This window comes from Ascaphus truei, chromosome 1 (genome assembly GCF_040206685.1).
Source record: "Ascaphus truei isolate aAscTru1 chromosome 1, aAscTru1.hap1, whole genome shotgun sequence".
Classification (NCBI taxonomy): Eukaryota; Metazoa; Chordata; class Amphibia; order Anura; family Ascaphidae; genus Ascaphus; species Ascaphus truei.
Genome location: NC_134483.1, coordinates 395,175,455 through 395,193,126, shown reverse-complemented (window position 1 = coordinate 395,193,126; position 17,672 = coordinate 395,175,455). Strand labels below are relative to the sequence as shown.

General features: G+C 43.7%; 1 protein-coding gene across 1 annotated transcript in view; it reads right to left on the bottom strand.

Moving 5' to 3' along the window:
- Window positions 1-17,672, bottom strand: part of NAF1 (nuclear assembly factor 1 ribonucleoprotein) — a 104,342-nt gene that overhangs the window by 18,192 nt on the left and 68,478 nt on the right. The window contains exons 7-8 of the mRNA XM_075612278.1: window positions 7,525-7,576; window positions 6,586-6,688 (exon numbers count right to left, since the gene is read on the bottom strand). Coding sequence (XP_075468393.1) covers window positions 6,586-6,688; window positions 7,525-7,576 — 155 coding nt within the window. The remainder of the gene's footprint in view (window positions 1-6,585; window positions 6,689-7,524; window positions 7,577-17,672) is intronic.

The window sequence follows — 17,672 nt, the reverse complement described above, 5'->3', positions numbered from 1 at the left end:
AGGGGGGGGTTAATGTGTGGTGCAGGGGGGGGTTAATGTGTGGTGCAGGGGGGGGTTAATGTGTGGTGCAGGGGGGGGTTAATGTGTGGTGCAGGGGGGGGTTAATGTGTGGTGCAGGGGGGGGTTAATGTGTGGTGCAGGGGGGGGTTAATGTGTGGTGCAGGGGGGGGTTAATGTGTGGTGCAGGGGGGGGTTAATGTGTGGTGCAGGGGGGGGTTAATGTGTGGTGCAGGGGGGGGTTAATGTGTGGTGCAGGGGGGGGTTAATGTGTGGTGCAGGGGGGGGTTAATGTGTGGTGCAGGGGGGGGTTAATGTGTGGTGCAGGGGGGGGTTAATGTGTGGTGCAGGGGGGGGTTAATGTGTGGTGCAGGGGGGGGTTAATGTGTGGTGCAGGGGGGGGTTAATGTGTGGTGCAGGGGGGGGTTAATGTGTGGTGCAGGGGGGGGTTAATGTGTGGTGCAGGGGGGGGTTAATGTGTGGTGCAGGGGGGGGTTAATGTGTGGTGCAGGGGGGGGTTAATGTGTGGTGCAGGGGGGGGTTAATGTGTGGTGCAGGGGGGGGTTAATGTGTGGTGCAGGGGGGGTTAATGTGTGGTGCAGGGGGGGGTTAATGTGTGGTGCAGGGGGGGTTAATGTGTGGTGCAGGGGGGGTTAATGTGTGGTGCAGGGGGGGTTAATGTGTGGTGCAGGGGGGGTTAATGTGTGGTGCAGGGGGGGTTAATGTGTGGTGCAGGGGGGGTTAATGTGTGGTGCAGGGGGGGTTAATGTGTGGTGCAGGGGGGGTTAATGTGTGGTGCAGGGGGGGTTAATGTGTGGTGCAGGGGGGGTTAATGTGTGGTGCAGGGGGGGTTAATGTGTGGTGCAGGGGGGGTTAATGTGTGGTGCAGGGGGGGTTAATGTGTGGTGCAGGGGGGGTTAATGTGTGGTGCAGGGGGGGTTAATGTGTGGTGCAGGGGGGGTTAATGTGTGGTGCAGGGGGGGTTAATGTGTGGTGCAGGGGGGGTTAATGTGTGGTGCAGGGGGGGTTAATGTGTGGTGCAGGGGGGGTTAATGTGTGGTGCAGGGGGGGTTAATGTGTGGTGCAGGGGGGGTTAATGTGTGGTGCAGGGGGGGTTAATGTGTGGTGCAGGGGGGGTTAATGTGTGGTGCAGGGGGGGTTAATGTGTGGTGCAGGGGGGGTTAATGTGTGGTGCAGGGGGGGTTAATGTGTGGTGCAGGGGGGGTTAATGTGTGGTGCAGGGGGGGTTAATGTGTGGTGCAGGGGGGGTTAATGTGTGGTGCAGGGGGGGTTAATGTGTGGTGCAGGGGGGGTTAATGTGTGGTGCAGGGGGGGTTAATGTGTGGTGCAGGGGGGGTTAATGTGTGGTGCAGGGGGGGTTAATGTGTGGTGCAGGGGGGGTTAATGTGTGGTGCAGGGGGGGTTAATGTGTGGTGCAGGGGGGGTTAATGTGTGGTGCAGGGGGGGTTAATGTGTGGTGCAGGGGGGGTTAATGTGTGGTGCAGGGGGGGTTAATGTGTGGTGCAGGGGGGGTTAATGTGTGGTGCAGGGGGGGTTAATGTGTGGTGCAGGGGGGGTTAATGTGTGGTGCAGGGGGGGTTAATGTGTGGTGCAGGGGGGGTTAATGTGTGGTGCAGGGGGGGTTAATGTGTGGTGCAGGGGGGGTTAATGTGTGGTGCAGGGGGGGTTAATGTGTGGTGCAGGGGGGGTTAATGTGTGGTGCAGGGGGGGTTAATGTGTGGTGCAGGGGGGGTTAATGTGTGGTGCAGGGGGGGTTAATGTGTGGTGCAGGGGGGGTTAATGTGTGGTGCAGGGGGGGTTAATGTGTGGTGCAGGGGGGGTTAATGTGTGGTGCAGGGGGGGTTAATGTGTGGTGCAGGGGGGGTTAATGTGTGGTGCAGGGGGGGTTAATGTGTGGTGCAGGGGGGGTTAATGTGTGGTGCAGGGGGGGTTAATGTGTGGTGCAGGGGGGGTTAATGTGTGGTGCAGGGGGGGTTAATGTGTGGTGCAGGGGGGGTTAATGTGTGGTGCAGGGGGGGTTAATGTGTGGTGCAGGGGGGGTTAATGTGTGGTGCAGGGGGGGTTAATGTGTGGTGCAGGGGGGGTTAATGTGTGGTGCAGGGGGGGTTAATGTGTGGTGCAGGGGGGGTTAATGTGTGGTGCAGGGGGGGTTAATGTGTGGTGCAGGGGGGGTTAATGTGTGGTGCAGGGGGGGTTAATGTGTGGTGCAGGGGGGGTTAATGTGTGGTGCTGGGGGGGTTAATGTGTGGTGCTGGGGGGGTTAATGTGTGGTGCTGGGGGGGTTAATGTGTGGTGCTGGGGGGGTTAATGTGTGGTGCTGGGGGGGTTAATGTGTGGTGCTGGGGGGTTAATGTGTGGTGCTGGGGGGGTTAATGTGTGGTGCTGGGGGGGTTAATGTGTGGTGCTGGGGGGGTTAATGTGTGGTGCAGGGGGCTTGATGTGAGGTGCAGGGGGCTTGATGTGAGGTGCAGGGGGCTTGATGTGAGGTGCAGAGGGCTTGATGTGAGGTGCAGGGGGCTTGATGTGAGGTGCAGGGGGTTGATGTGAGGTGCAGGGGGGTTGATGTGTGGTGCTGGGGGGTTGATGTGTGGTGCTGGGGGGTTGATGTGTGGTGCTGGGGGATTGATGTGTGGTGCTGGGGGGTTGATGTGTGGTGCTGGGGGGTTGATGTGTGGTTGATGTGTGGTGCTGGGGGGTTGATGTGTGGTGCTGGGGGCTTGATGTGAGGTGCTGGGGGGCTTGATGTGAGGTGCTGAGGGCTTGATGTGAGGTGCTGGGGGCTTGATGTGAGGTGCTGGGGGCTTGATGTGAGGTGCAGGGGGGGTTCATGTGAGGTGCAGGGGGGGTGGGATGTGTGTGGTGTGCAGGGGGTTATTGTATGTTTGAAGTGGAGGGGGAGTATTATGTGTGTGGGTGAGGGGGATAGATGGGGGTACGAGAGATAGATAGGGAGTATCGCAAAGGTTGATAGTGAGGGGTTCTGGGGGAGATATGAGGATGATGTTGAAGGGTGAGGGAGATATATGAGGATGATGAGGATGAAGTGCTGGAGGAGAGATGATGATGATGATTTTACCCGTGCGGCACAATTTTTTTTTCCCTTGGAGCAGTTCGGCCCTTCTCACGTTACGAGTTGTGCAGGCCTGCTCTAGAGGAATCTCTATTTCCCCCACTCCTAAATTACACTTGGGACAGACTTTGGAATAAACTCAGCATTCACTATGACACATGCATAGTCGGGTACACTGTACCTTGTACACCACTAAGTAGTCACGAGTTAAGCTGGTACATAACCAGTTAAATATATTCTCTGTTTTAGAGGAGCTTCTATCTCTCCTACTGTCATCTCCTACTTGGAGACTGTTCATTGGTGCACTCCAACACAAACTGTGACGTATGGACCCTTTGGGTACACAGTACCCTGCACACACACATATATGGCACACAGTCTAAGCACATATCATCAGGACATCTTAACTTGAGGGGTTCCTCATTTTCCATCACCATTTTTCTACCCTGGGTGATCGCCACTGCATCGACACACACGGACTGTGACGCATGCGCAGTCCGGCTTTCAGTATTCCACAGACCTATACGTGCTCCATCTTTTGATTAACACTTGGTCCCTAAGGGTTAGGCTCCAACACGCTACAGTCACTGAGTATTGTGATCTCAACACTACCGTATACACTTATTAACATCATGATATTACTAGAGACACTCAACTGATTTGAACATACCATCAATATTGGTGAAAGCTGCTATTTGGCTAATTAATATATACCTCCATACGTATAATAGGATTTATTTGAAACACTATTTTGAGGAACCTTAACCCTTCATATGGATATACACCCTTCATTTGGCTGTGTATCCATTTTAACCATTTATGTACTATTATAATAAAATGTTTTTAAATTAGTATTGTTTAAGCTGCTTGTGACCACATTATTTTATAAAAGGTCTGCAGTGCGCCATTATTTGGGATCTTTTGTGAACCCTACTCTGGATACACCTCCCTAGTAAAAAATTGCTATTGTACGCTACAGTAAATTTGTGCTGTTTTAGAAGTGTATTAATTTTTTCTAAAATGAACCCCAACTGTAATGAAGAAAACTGCTTGCGAGTAAAATTCTTAAAAGAGAAAACAAATAAACAAACAAAAAAAATAAAAAATAAAAAAAATTATATATATATATATATATATATATATATATATATATATATATATATATATATATATATATATATATATATATATATATATATATATATATATATATATATATATATATATATATATATATATATATATATATATATATATATATATATATATATATATATATATATATATATATATATATATAGTGTTCGACAAACCTATACATTTGCACGCCCGGGCGAGTGGATTTAACATCGTGGCGAGCTCCTATTGGCCCAAGCAGCACACGTGTGTATATATGTATATATATATATATATATATATATATATATATATATATATATATATATATATATATATATATATATATATATATATATATACACACATACTGTATGCATTTTTGCATATTCTGGTAAACAGCAAAGGGTTTTAAAGTAACAAAGATACTTGCTGAACAGTACACTACAAAAAAGTTCAGAAGACTGCAAATTAAGGGCATTCAGATCACCTGGAAGGTTTTATAAAGGCTGATTCTATGCCTTTTACCATTTCATAAAATTTGTCAAACCGTTTTTTCTTTTTAAATATAAAACCGTCAAGAGAATTATAATAATTATGTAATTAACGTGGAGTGGCAATGTTAATTTTAGTTAGATGTACTTTTCAAACAAAATAATAGTCTTGTTCCATGTTACAATGTCTATGAAAATAATGATTAGTGAAGCTAGTATAATATAATTTTTTTTTTTTGCAATTAAGAGATTAGATGCCAAATAAGTCTTTTCATGAGCATACTCAAAGCATAATTTGGAAACACTAATAGAAAATGTCAGACATGCTGCCCACAAATAACTTATATTATTCCGCAAACTAATCTTTTGGTCCTGAAGACTTGCTCAATTTTGCATTTTTAAAAGGATAAACATAATAGCCTTTATATTAATCTCTATTTTTCTTTTACCTATATAAAGATGTTCTAATGGAGAAATTCTATGAAAATCGGGATACTAAAAAAAAAAAAAAATCTTCCTCCGTATAGAATTATGTACAGAATATTACTTTGTAGTATTTGGGTTTTTATTCAACCTTAAAGTAGGTCTTGTAAACATTATTTAAATTAAAAGGCAGATATCATTTGGCAAGTGCCTTTGCCAAGCCTATATTTAAAAAAAAAAAAAAAAAGGGGGGGGGGGGGGTTGTGATATTTAGCTGTATAATATTCCTCATACAAAAGCTCTAAATGAATGTGTAACTACCTATGTGTCACTGTGTGACTTACCATATGTTGGCCAATAAAGAATATCACTTGTGTGCACACTCGTGTGTTTCAGACAAGTCTGCAACCCCGCCTTTCACCATGATCTCCTAGCATACAGTGCTTCCACTGCAGCTAGGGATTCTGGGATACGACATGCATAAAGTGACACTGTGCTCATTTACATCTTATTCATTTTAGCATGGAGCCCTATAAGCTTATGCCTGCTGTTTCAGGCTGCGTCTATAGTAGAACGCGCTAGCTTCCGCACTTCTCTATGATCCAGTCGCTCGGGAAATACAAACTTGTTTGTATCGCGAAGCGCCAGGTCTCTCTGTAGCGCATGTGCACGCGCGCACTATGCGCATATGCATTGGCGTCCTAGTGTTTGTTTCGGCGCGAGCTACACTATGGACGCAGCCTTAAACAGCTTTTCAGCACAACCTGGGTTAAAGAATTGCATAGCCAGTAAACCAACCTAGACAGCTGTTTAGACCTTTCGGGTCTCAGTGTGAGGATGGTAATACTGGCTTTGCAATATGAAGCTGGAATAGGTTTCAACCATACATTAAAGAAGTTATGGTGGGTAAAAAAGTGACAAACCCACCACCGTAGTGTAGAGGAAATAAAAGCATCACTTGTGCGCACATTCACATGTCTCAGACTGGTCTCCAACCCTGCTTTTCCCCATTATCTCTTAGCAGTAGCGCAACCAGGGAGGCTGTTGTAAGGGTGCATTTGCATCCTCCCAAGTCTTGGTATCACGCTTACCGAGGCCCCGCGCTCATCCCCACAGCAATTAAACTGATTGCTGGAGGAGAGAGCATGGTGTCTGTAGGTGAGCAGCCCCTTGCATAGAAATTGCCATGATAACGTGTCATGACAACACAGTGTCACGTTGCGATGTCGGTGGAGGGCTGGTAAAAACTGCACCTCTTGTATGTATGTCTTTATTTATATAGCGCCATTAATGTACATAGCGCTTTACAGTAGTAATACATGTAACAATCATATAAATGACAAATAAAATCAGAACCTCTGATTGTGCTCCTGTCTCTTAGCATACAGTGCTTCCACTGCAGCCATGTTAAAATCAGTGCTATTAAATAACAAAAAGTAGGTTGCATTTCTACTACAAACTTACAGGTTCCTTCCTGTTCGCTTTTTGACTTCTTTTTTTCTGCATTTTGTGTTTTTTTCTTCTGCTTTGCTTTTTTCTCCTTTTCATCATCGCTGTAATCTAATACCTATAAAAATACAAATTAAAAAAAACACCCATCAAGTCCTCTAAATGCTTACAATGGTCGTTATTATTTATCTACATATATAGATCACAGGAGGTATTTAGGTAAACCACAGCGGATCATCTCACCATAATGTAAAGAGGCTATTCTTCCCAGGGCAAAAGTGGACTTAAGGTCAGTGATATATTCAAAAGTTTGTATCTGGGGATGGAGTAAATTATTTTTACACAAATTTGTCACCAAGTATTTTAAATTATTTTTGATTGAAGTCAGTATGCAAACATGTTGACTGAGAAGACTGAGGAGTTTGATGTCCAGTGTGCAGAGTTCCACTGTGCAGTCAGACAGTGCTTACACAGCTATGGTCAATCTCACCACCTAGCCTTATATTTTTATTGGGTCTCTGTTGAAGACAGGGTAGGATAAAGGAAGATAAAACACTATCAAGGTGGGATGTTTTTGCCAGAGGCCCTCAAAAAAACAAATGCTTGGAGGAAAAAAAAAAAGTGGATGCAAAATGTCTGCTATTAGCATGGTTAATATGTTTAGGGAAGCCTGCCAAGGGAAGACTAATGCTTTACAATTTTTTTCTGGCCAGCTATATGGAATTGCATCTTTAAAGTTGGAAAGTGGTTAACTGATTAAGTTGCTTATTAATCAAAAATCAACTTTTTGTCATTGGACGAATTCCAAAGATCCAGAGAAACAGAAAAGTTTACACACAATTGTCTTGATGCGGATTACAATTTGAAAGCTTTGAAAGAAGTGCTTATTCGCCATGCTTGAGAGCAGAAATGTAATATCCGTAAAAAAATAAATATATATAATCTGTTACTTACATCTACTGGTGGCTCCTGGTCATTAGTCCAGGAAGCATCAGAGCCTCGATCTCTAAAAGAGGATAGAGAAAAAGTAAAAACATTGGACAAGAAAAAAGGAGTTCAATAGATTAAAAATGGAGAGTTTACTTGAGAGCTATTCATTCCCTGTAGATTCCCATTGCAGAATATGCCTTCACATTGGTATGGCCCAGTAACATCATTGACGTACAGAGATCATACATGGAACAACTCCAACATCCAGTCTTTATTAATACCTAGCGAAAGAAAGGCCTGACACTAAAATGTCTAAGTATTTATTGATGCCACTCTCAGAACACTAATATACGGAAGGAATCGCGTTGCCATGGGAGCCTAAAAAAAAAAAAAAAAAAACTCTATTTCCTAATTTGTGCCACATATGAGATCCATAATGTAATGGAGTTTTTTTATTTTTAATATGACATGTACGTACACACACCACTATATGCAAAATACATTTAATATGAAAACGTTTGTAAAGACCCAATGCTTTTCAAATGGCATAAGCAGTACAATAGATAGAAAGAGCTACAAGGGAGTCTTGATTTTGGCATGGATGACATTTGTCAAGTAAACAAAATGCGTTTAACAATATAACTTGAGGATAATGCAGAAAACCAAAATTAAATATCTATAATTTGAACTTGAATGCAACTGAGTTTTAGTTGGAAACAACACCGGTTTTAACAAATTACAGAGGTTGCTTTATTACTTTTGGCATTTGGTGTGGGAACATTCCCCAATATACGGTCACAGCTTTTACATGCCATAGCTCAGCTGCAAAAACATATGCAAAGAGAAGACCGTTATTGTCCTATGTAACTGTTAATCTGAAGAAATAGGAAAATGGTTGCATACTTAAAAGAAAAAATGAGTTAAATACTGTTTTTTCCCCCTTTTATAGAGCAGACCGTTTATGCAGCGCTGTACGCAGAAGTTTCTGCCCTATAGAGCTCACAATTTATTTTTTAGTGCCTGAGGCACAGGGAGATAAAGTGACTTGTCCAAGTTTGTACCAGACTCCCCTGCTATAAACTCAGTGTCATTGTGGTCAGTGTAGTTTTCTGGAATCTTACCTTGACAGTGGGCACACTTGTGTTAAACTCTGCCTCTGGCTGAGATAGGACAGGAAAAACCTCCTCTTTGGTAGAAGCCCCTTCTACCTGTAGGCAGTCACTGGTTTTCCAACCAGCTGAAAAATAGACTAACATGATTAATATACTAAAAAACACTGAGAGGCAGGGAAGATATGCCCACTGCCACAGAAGGATTCTAGGAAAATAATTACTGTAAGTACGAAAAAATCGTCCTTTTTCTTGTATGTCCCCAAGGCAGTAGGCACACTTGGGACCTACCCAACCAGTATTGAACAGAGGGAGGGGAAAGAATAATGGAGTCATACAAAAAGGTGTAGCTGGAAATATGTATTAAGCTACTAAGGCCGTGATTATACAAAAAAATTTAAAAAATTGTGCGCTTGAAAAAAAAAAAAAAAAAAATCTAATAAGAGTGCACATACCAAGCGCAATGTAAGCTCCACAATGTACTGCAAAGCATTTCTCTTAAAGCGATTTGAGATTTTGTTATTCACACACGACGGCTGCATTGTGATTCGCATGGCCACAGTGCAGCCAACCAATCTGACCATGTCTCCCTGCAGTCGCGCTACAAATCTCTTTGGCATGTTTACATGTAGCACGGCGGCGTCGTTACGATGACATCACCGGATCGCTTTGCAGCTCTGCAGTTTTTGGTATAATTAAGGCCTAAGGCTTGTAGCACTTAACGGCCAAAGCTCGTGTCAGCAGAGGCCTGCACATTACTTTATAATGGTTAATAAAGGTAATGAATGATGACCCGGGAGCAGCACAGCACAGTTCATCAGGTGAAGCTTGCACTCTAAATCCAAGGATGCGGCCATTGCACTGGTAGAAAGGGCTGCGAGCATCACTGGACCCTTCTCAAAAGGTCTGGTTGTAGGTGATAAGAATTGTCAAGGTTGTAGGTAAGAATGCGTGGAGCACAGGTGGCCGGTAAGTATAAAAAAAAAAAAAGCAAGAGACTTTGTGCAATTCCGTATGTACAAATGGAGTAGATGGATCAGAATCCACAAAAATGTGCACTCGCACACTACCTGATGTTAGTAATCAGGCCTGGATTCCCAAAGGGACTCAGTGGGAATCTCACAGTGTGATGTTTGAATGCAATGTTACATGGGATGCAGTGTATGTATCCCAGGCAAAAAAAATGTCTGGTTGAAAGTGGTTTTAATGCATGATTTGATCCATCGTGCAATTGTTGCATTTCAAGTCAATGATCCCCCTCCTGGATACCTCTGGAAGGTCAAACAGTCTGTCTGACTTCCTGAAACTGGCATTCCTATCAAAGTAGTGACCAAAAATAGCGAACAGCAAATTCAAATTTTCCTTACGAGAGGTCGGATTTGGACAAAATGAGGGGAAATTACTTTGGGTTAAAAAAAAAAAATGGTAGACAGGTCTCAGCACAATTTAATTCTGATATAGGACAAAAAAAAAACAGAATGAGGGTGGTTTGATGTGAGCAGCTCAGATTCTTTGAGGATTAAAGACAACTCCCAAGGGGGAATTCTCTCTCAGGTTTGTGGTCTCATATGTTTCACTCCTTGAAGAAACCTTACACTAAGTTGATCTGTGGCTGAAGGCCTATTTATGACAATTGATGATGAGACTTGAACTTTAGAAGAACCTATACTACGCCCTTTATCTAGACAATTCTTCAGGAATGGTAAAAAATCCCCACATTTTTTTTCCTCACAATCCACGCCAGACCTGTGGCACCACGCCATCCAATGCTATAATTTTGAAGTTGAAGACTTTCTGGCAGTCATAAAGCTTGTGATAAGTCCATTTGACATGCCCAGAGCCCAAAGTCTTTTTATATTGGCTGATGGGATATTCCTTTGCCAAGTTTACAACTTGTGGGTACCACGACTTTCTTGGCCAATTGGGCTAAAATGATAAATTCCGCTTTTTTTTTTTTAATCTTAAGTACCCTCGGAATGAGTGGAAGAGGAGGGAATAAATGAGAGACCAAAAGGTACAAGGGAACCAGAGCACATCACTACGTGCTGCTTGCGGATGGTAGTTCTTTGTGCAAAAAGCAGGATCTGTTTATATTTGTCTCCATCAGATCTATGTCTAGACACCCCTATTTGCCTCATCTTTAGATCCGTTTTTAATTCCCATTCTCCTGGCTGCATCAGTTGACGATGGAGGAAGTCTGCAAAGGTGTTCTGTTCCCATGGAATGTGCACTGCCATCATAGCTTACAGATGGTTTTCTGTCCAGACCAGAATGGATTCTGCCACTTTACATAATTACTTTCATTTTGTTCCTCCATGTCTGCACAAATATGCCACTGCCAACCAGTTGTCCGATTTCAGCCTTATACAAAGGCCTTGTAAAATATGTTGAAAAGTTTTCAAAACTTGTTCTATTGCCCTTAGCGCCAAAATATGACAACCTATTTGCCCAGGTTACTGGCCATACTCCTTGAACGATCTGGAGTCCTAATTGGGCATCCCAACCGGTGTTTCGTACATCCGTCGAGAAAAGGATCTAATCCGGACCTAGAAGAGGACATCCTTCTAGAAGATTGGTTATCAACCACCGCACTTCAACTGATCTCGGGATCGTTAAGAGACTGATACTTTGTAGCTGGTCTAAAGGATCTTTGGTCCACAGATTAAGGTAATTTAAGAGCCCTCATATGGAACCTTGCCCACTTTATTACTTCTAAAAAATGACTGTAAACTTTCCAAGCACTCCTACAGATTCCTGCGGTCGTCTTAAACTTGTTCTTATTTTTCACGAGCCCAATATCGAAAACCCTTTGCTGCAGCAAATAAACTTTTCTTTGGCTATATGGAAAATCTCAATGAGAATTGATTCTAGATGTTTTTTGCCTTCGATGAAAATGTAGAGACCTTGTGGATAGAAATTGGCAGTGAAGGTTAAAGTACAAAGTAAATGTCCAGTATGAGATATGATTGGATGATATTTCACTGGTTTTTTTTTGTTTGCTTTCCTCTGCATCAATACACTAATTACAAATATAGGATTAAGTATCTGTCTAAATTTAGCATAGGGTGAATTTAGTGGACATGTATGTCTTTTTTTCAACCAAATCTACTATGTACTGTAACTATATAACCTGCAGTGATTGCAATCATTCTATTTTTACCAAGGAGGGCATGGTTCTCTAACGTGCTAGACCTTTATATATTGAGCAACCTTCTCAGATTAATATTTCAGGGAAAACAAATTATCCAGATCTAATGAGATTGAAACGGACATCTTGGCTATTAGAAATTAAAACTTTAACTTTAAAAGATTTTCCCTGATGGTCTAGATAAAAGCTTCAAAAAGTGGGCATCCAAAACAAAAATAAAAGCAATGCCTGAGTATTGAATGTCATTCCACTTTGGTGCAGTAGAAAAAATATGTAGCACTTCTGCAGGCCATTTCTTCAGCCATTATTGGTGTTCTCCATAAAGGATTCAATAATCTTGAAGCTAGCACACTGAAGATGCAATTTATGGCTATCAGCTAAAATTTAGTAAGATGTGACAAGACATCCACTGACAGAGAGATTATTTAAGCAATTCTAAAAATTAAGCCCAAGCTAATAATTCTAGTTCACGCATGGGACCTGTCTCTAGCACTGTCAACGCCTTGGCATTTCCTGTAAATCTGAGCATTAACTTAAAAAAAAATTAATTCTGGTGGCAATTACATCGGCCAGGAGAGTATGTGAGTGTGATGAAATAGGCAGCGAAAAACCCACTACTAAGTGTGTGTTTCTAATAATGTTTGAAAGACTACCCATTTATCTTCCATGTTATAGTAGTGTAATGCACTCAGATGTCTCTTCTCCATGCCATTACCTAATGGAATCCACGACTGAGATGGAGTCTCGGCCCTTGCATCAGCAGGGTCAGAAGTAGAGCGAGCCTCCAAGGGGTGTCTATGGAAAGGTTCACTAGGCCTGCAAACAATGCCCAAGTGAGGCGCTTTTGGTATAGCATCTGACTTGTCATTCCTGATTTTGGTCATCACCATCGGGAGTAACGGAGTGGGAGGGAACACGAATATGAGAGAAAATCTCAATATGAATAAGGAAAATATGTTTGTATTGGACACACTGTGTGATTTTGAGAGAAAAGGTCTTCTTGTTTGAAGATACGCACTATATCCAAAAGCAAGGTACAGCTATGGGCCCGAAAGTCACACCCACATATGCAAACATCTTCATGACTAGATTTACAACAGACTTTGTTGTTAGTCAGCGACTATTCATGGCACATGGGTGTATGTGGGTGTGATACAGTGACGATATCTTCCACATATGGGTACAGAAGAGTTGCTTAACCCCTTTATAGGAGACCTGAACAGTGCAATGTTAACAATTGGCTTCACCTCATCTGTTAGCAAACAGGCTACTACCTTTTTGGATACTACTATCACATTACAGCACAGGAAATTAGAATCTGACATTTCCACTAAACCGATGGATAGGAACAACCTGCTCCATTTCAGCAGTCATCGTCCATCAGAGCCAATTAGGTGTTTACTGTACAGTTAATTTCTAAGAGCTAAACGCATCATCAGTAATTAATCCCTCAGCAGTTCCAGACTAGATGCTATCCTGATCCTCTTTTGTCCATGCAAAGGAGGAAGGCTGACTCACACTTGTGAGTCTACCGGGTAGGGGACCCCGCCAACAGAGATATCAAGGGATTTTTCTGTCCCATTTATATCCACCTTTGGAACCTGGAGGAGTGGGAGAGTAAAGCAGATTATTCTGGAACATTGGCCATTATTATGGTCTGATGAAATTTTGGCCCCCACACTAAGCTCCAAACCCCTGTTTTCATATAAAAGGGGAGAAAACCTCAGAGATCAATTAATTAGGGTGGACTTTGGTGGTAAGACTTGGTACAAACATTTTAAGGCACACCAAAATTGCGTTGCTTCAGGTGCTGCAGCTGCAGCCAGTGCGGCAACATGCAAGAATGCAATCTCTTCTGTCAACCTCAGAGTGGTAAGACGTTTTTCATCAAGACATTTTTCACTTGCAACTCCCATAATGTCATCTATTTGATCAAATGTCCCTGTAGCTTATGGTATGTGGGGGAGACGACCCAGTTTGTCAAGGATAGGATTCGACAGCATAAGGCTGCGATCCGGAGAGGGGACGAGGAGGCCCCTGTGGCGCATCACTTCTCACACTTTGGGCACAATGTGAGCCAGCTCCGGTACCAAGTCATAGACAGTGTGGAGAAGCATCGACGAAGGGGTAATCTGACACGGAGGATACTACACAGAAAGAGTCTAGATGGACATTGGGCACCTTAACCCCAGGGGGGATGAATAAAGAGCTTGATCCAAACTGTTTTGATTGACTGTTTTTATGATTCTTAAGACAGGCAGCCCCCTCCCCCCCCCCCCCCCACCTGGGGTTGCCCCTTAATTGGTGTCACTATAACCCTCAGTCCCCGTTTGATTGGCCATTCCCATCTCCTCCAGAGACCATTCACAGGCTGTGTGTTTTACTGTGTGTCACAGCCTGTGAGAACATAATGCATTGGTCATGTTAATGTGATTAAATTAGGTTAATGGAACCTACCTCTTGTATGGTCAGTGTCCTGAGAAGTGAGGATGACTATTTTCAGAAATCCTGTTAGTGAGGCATCCTATTCGTTATATTCCACTGACCATATTAACTTACTATAACTCTGGAAAAACTGAGACACAAAGTGTGTTTTAAATTTAAAATATAAACTGGTATATTCACCATCCCACTCCGGCTTCAGGCAAAGGGAACATCCTAAGAGCTGGATCGGCGTTTGTGTGGGGAGAGGTCCTTGTACCTATGACAAGAGACTGGGCCAATCAGAGTGCTCCATGTCAGAAAGTTCTATGCTTCAGGTAGAAAACAATCTAAATAAATAAACACCTTTGGTCTTAGCTGGGATTGCTTCATTGACAAAGTGTATTAGTGGCAGTGACATGGTTAAGGAGTCAGTCCCTCCTAGGAGCAAAGTGTACTAATATATATATATATATATATCTCTAATGTATACACTGTTCACTTATGTTACTATGTACTGTAACCATGTATTATTTGACAAAGGCCCCACGGGCTGAAACGCGTCAAGAGGATCCGCTTGCACATTCTGTGTGAATAAAGCTATTTTTTGAGTCACCTATCAGCCTTCTCCATTATTGCGGCTGTGCGGCGTCTTCACTCCCCTCGGGAGGATTTGCTTCCTCCTAGGAGCAAAGTGTACTAATATATATATATCTATATATATAGATATATATATCTAATGTATACCCTGTTCACTTATGTAACTATGTATTGTAACCATGTATTATTTGTCATCTTAACTCTATGCCCAGGACACACGTGAAAACGAGAGGTAACTCAATGTATTACTTCCTGATAAAACATTTTTTAAATAAATTAATTAGATTTGGAAGGATGCTACCGAGGTCAACCCCCACAGCGTCGTCCTGCCAGACTGTTGCATCTAGCCAGAGATCCTACCTTGACGTTTGAGATCTTCACCCACCTCTGTCCTTTCCTCAGCCTTTGGACTTAGGCTGCGTCCAGGGTGAATCCAGCCGGGCGGAGGCGCACTGAGGCTGAGGGAAAGCGGGTGCTTTCCCTGGCCCTAGACCGCGTGCCTTTCGGGGGCGTGTCGAGGGGGGGGGGGGGGGGGGCTATGTCACGGATAAGGTTCGCCCTCATTGGGCGAACCGCTTACGTGATCGGCCCTGCGCTCCGGCGGGCGCAGAAACTAAAATTTTCTTAAGTCCCACTCTTCCGGAAGCGTGCGCGAGCCCCTGCTAAAGCCGCTCTCATTGCGGCTGCAGGGGTTCACTCGCCTAAGCGCTGACCATGCCAGAGGCCTTACAATTCACTAATTTGGCGATCATTTGCTTCATTAAAACTTTATTTGGCTTCACTTCTGTTTCCTCCCAGTCCCCAGGACCCACCAGCCATGGAACTCCGAGGGCCCCTTGGTGCGGACAAAGTCCTGCAAAGGAGAAGGTTGGCGGCGGAGCTGAGAACAACGATGCCCCCTATTGCAAGTTCACCTCACCTCCCAGATGAGTAATGAGCTGATACTTATTTCACACAATGTCAAAGGATTCAATAACCCAATAAAACGTAGACTTGCTTTCCGAGATTATATCCGCAAAAAAGCAGATATAGTGTTTATTCAGGAAACACACTTCTCCCAACTTAACCACCCAAAATACCTAGACAAACACTTCAGAACAGTCTTCCTGTCCTCTGCTGCGATTAAGAAAAGAGGAGTGGCCATTCTAGTCCACAACAGACTGCCCTTCCAGGTCATTAGGTCTTACGTAGACACCGACGGGCGATATGTCATAGTCACGGGCACAATCCATAATCAAGATGTCACTTTAATCTCTATATATGCCCCCTGTGAACAAACCCCACAGTTCTTCACAAAATTCTTTGATAAGCTACATCAGGTCGCACGAGGCTGTGTAATACTAGCAGGCGACCTGAACCGCACCCTAGACCCAGACCTGGACAGATGCACGGGTACTAATCAACCACAGAAATATGACGTACTAACCATACTTCAAGGGTTACGAGACTGTCAACTGATCGATATATGGAGGGAGCAACACCCCACAGCGAGAGCATAGACCTTCTACTCACACCCCCACGACAGATACAGTAGGATAGATTACTTCCTGGTTTCTAATAAGGCGGTTCTCATGGTCTCCCACTCTGGGATCCATGATATTTCATGGTCAGACCACGCACCAATTGAGCTGCGGTGCACACTGCGGTCGCTGGACAGGCCAGGGGCGAACTGGAAATGAAATGAGCTGCTGTTAAAAAAACCAATATCGGAGCGGGCGATAGGAGATAAAATCAAGGAATATTTTGAGATTAACACAAGGGAGTGTATCATCTCACTCCACACTCTGGGAGGCCCATAAGGCGACCACGAGGGGACTCCTAATGAATCTAGCAGCACAAACAAAAAGAGCAAAGGAGGCTCAGATAAAAGAACTACGTGAGAGACTAGCACATCTCTCCGCACTTCATATATCCAACAAACAGAGCGATACCCTGAAGGAACTCTCTGATACCAAAACTAAACTTAATCTGTTGCTAAACTCCAGAGCCGAGAGGGAGTTAGCCTGGTCTAAGCGTAAGTTCTACGACAAAGCCAACAAGCCAGATACCATACTTGCCAACAAATTACGTAACAAACTACCTAACTATAGTATCTCCTCAATACGAACTAAGGGGGGGACCTTACCTCCAATCCTAGACGAATAGTAGAGGAATTTAAACAATTCTATGAAATTCTCTACGACGGAGATAAGGTCAGCCACACACAAAAGATAGGAGAGAAAACACAGAAATTCCTCAAAGAGGCACATCTTCCCAAATTGGGTAGAGTAGAGAGGGAGGCACTACAGGGAGACTTCACCTTTGAAGAATTGTCAGAGGTAATAAAATCCCTTAAACCAGCTAAAGCACCGGGACCAGATGGTTTTTCAAATTTGTACTACAAAAAATATATATAATACATTTGATTGATCTGGCCAATAAAAAAAACATCCGTCTATGTTGTTAAGTCTGGACGCTGAGAAGGCCTTCGATAGGATCGATTGGACCTATCTGAGGGCAACACTAGGAGCGTTTGGGTTCGAGGGACGCATCTTAGAAGCCATCTTAGCCCTATATAAAGGCCCCACAGCTAGGGTGCGCCATCAGGGCTTCCCCTCGGAGCAATTTAAAATTTGTAGCGGGACGCGACAGGGGTGCCCCCTGTCCCCGCTGCTGTTTGCACTATGTATAGAACCCTTGGCGGCTCAAATCCGTCTAAGCCCAGATATAGCAGGGATAGAGGTAGGGGACCAGTCCCACAAAGTAGCACTATACGCTGACGACGTCATCCTGACACTGTCAAAGCCTCTTACTTCTCTACCCAACGTCTTAGAGATTCTGGGAACATTTAATCAAATTTCAGGGTTCAAAATTAACCAGACCAAATCCGAAGCCCTTAATATTAGCCTACCAAG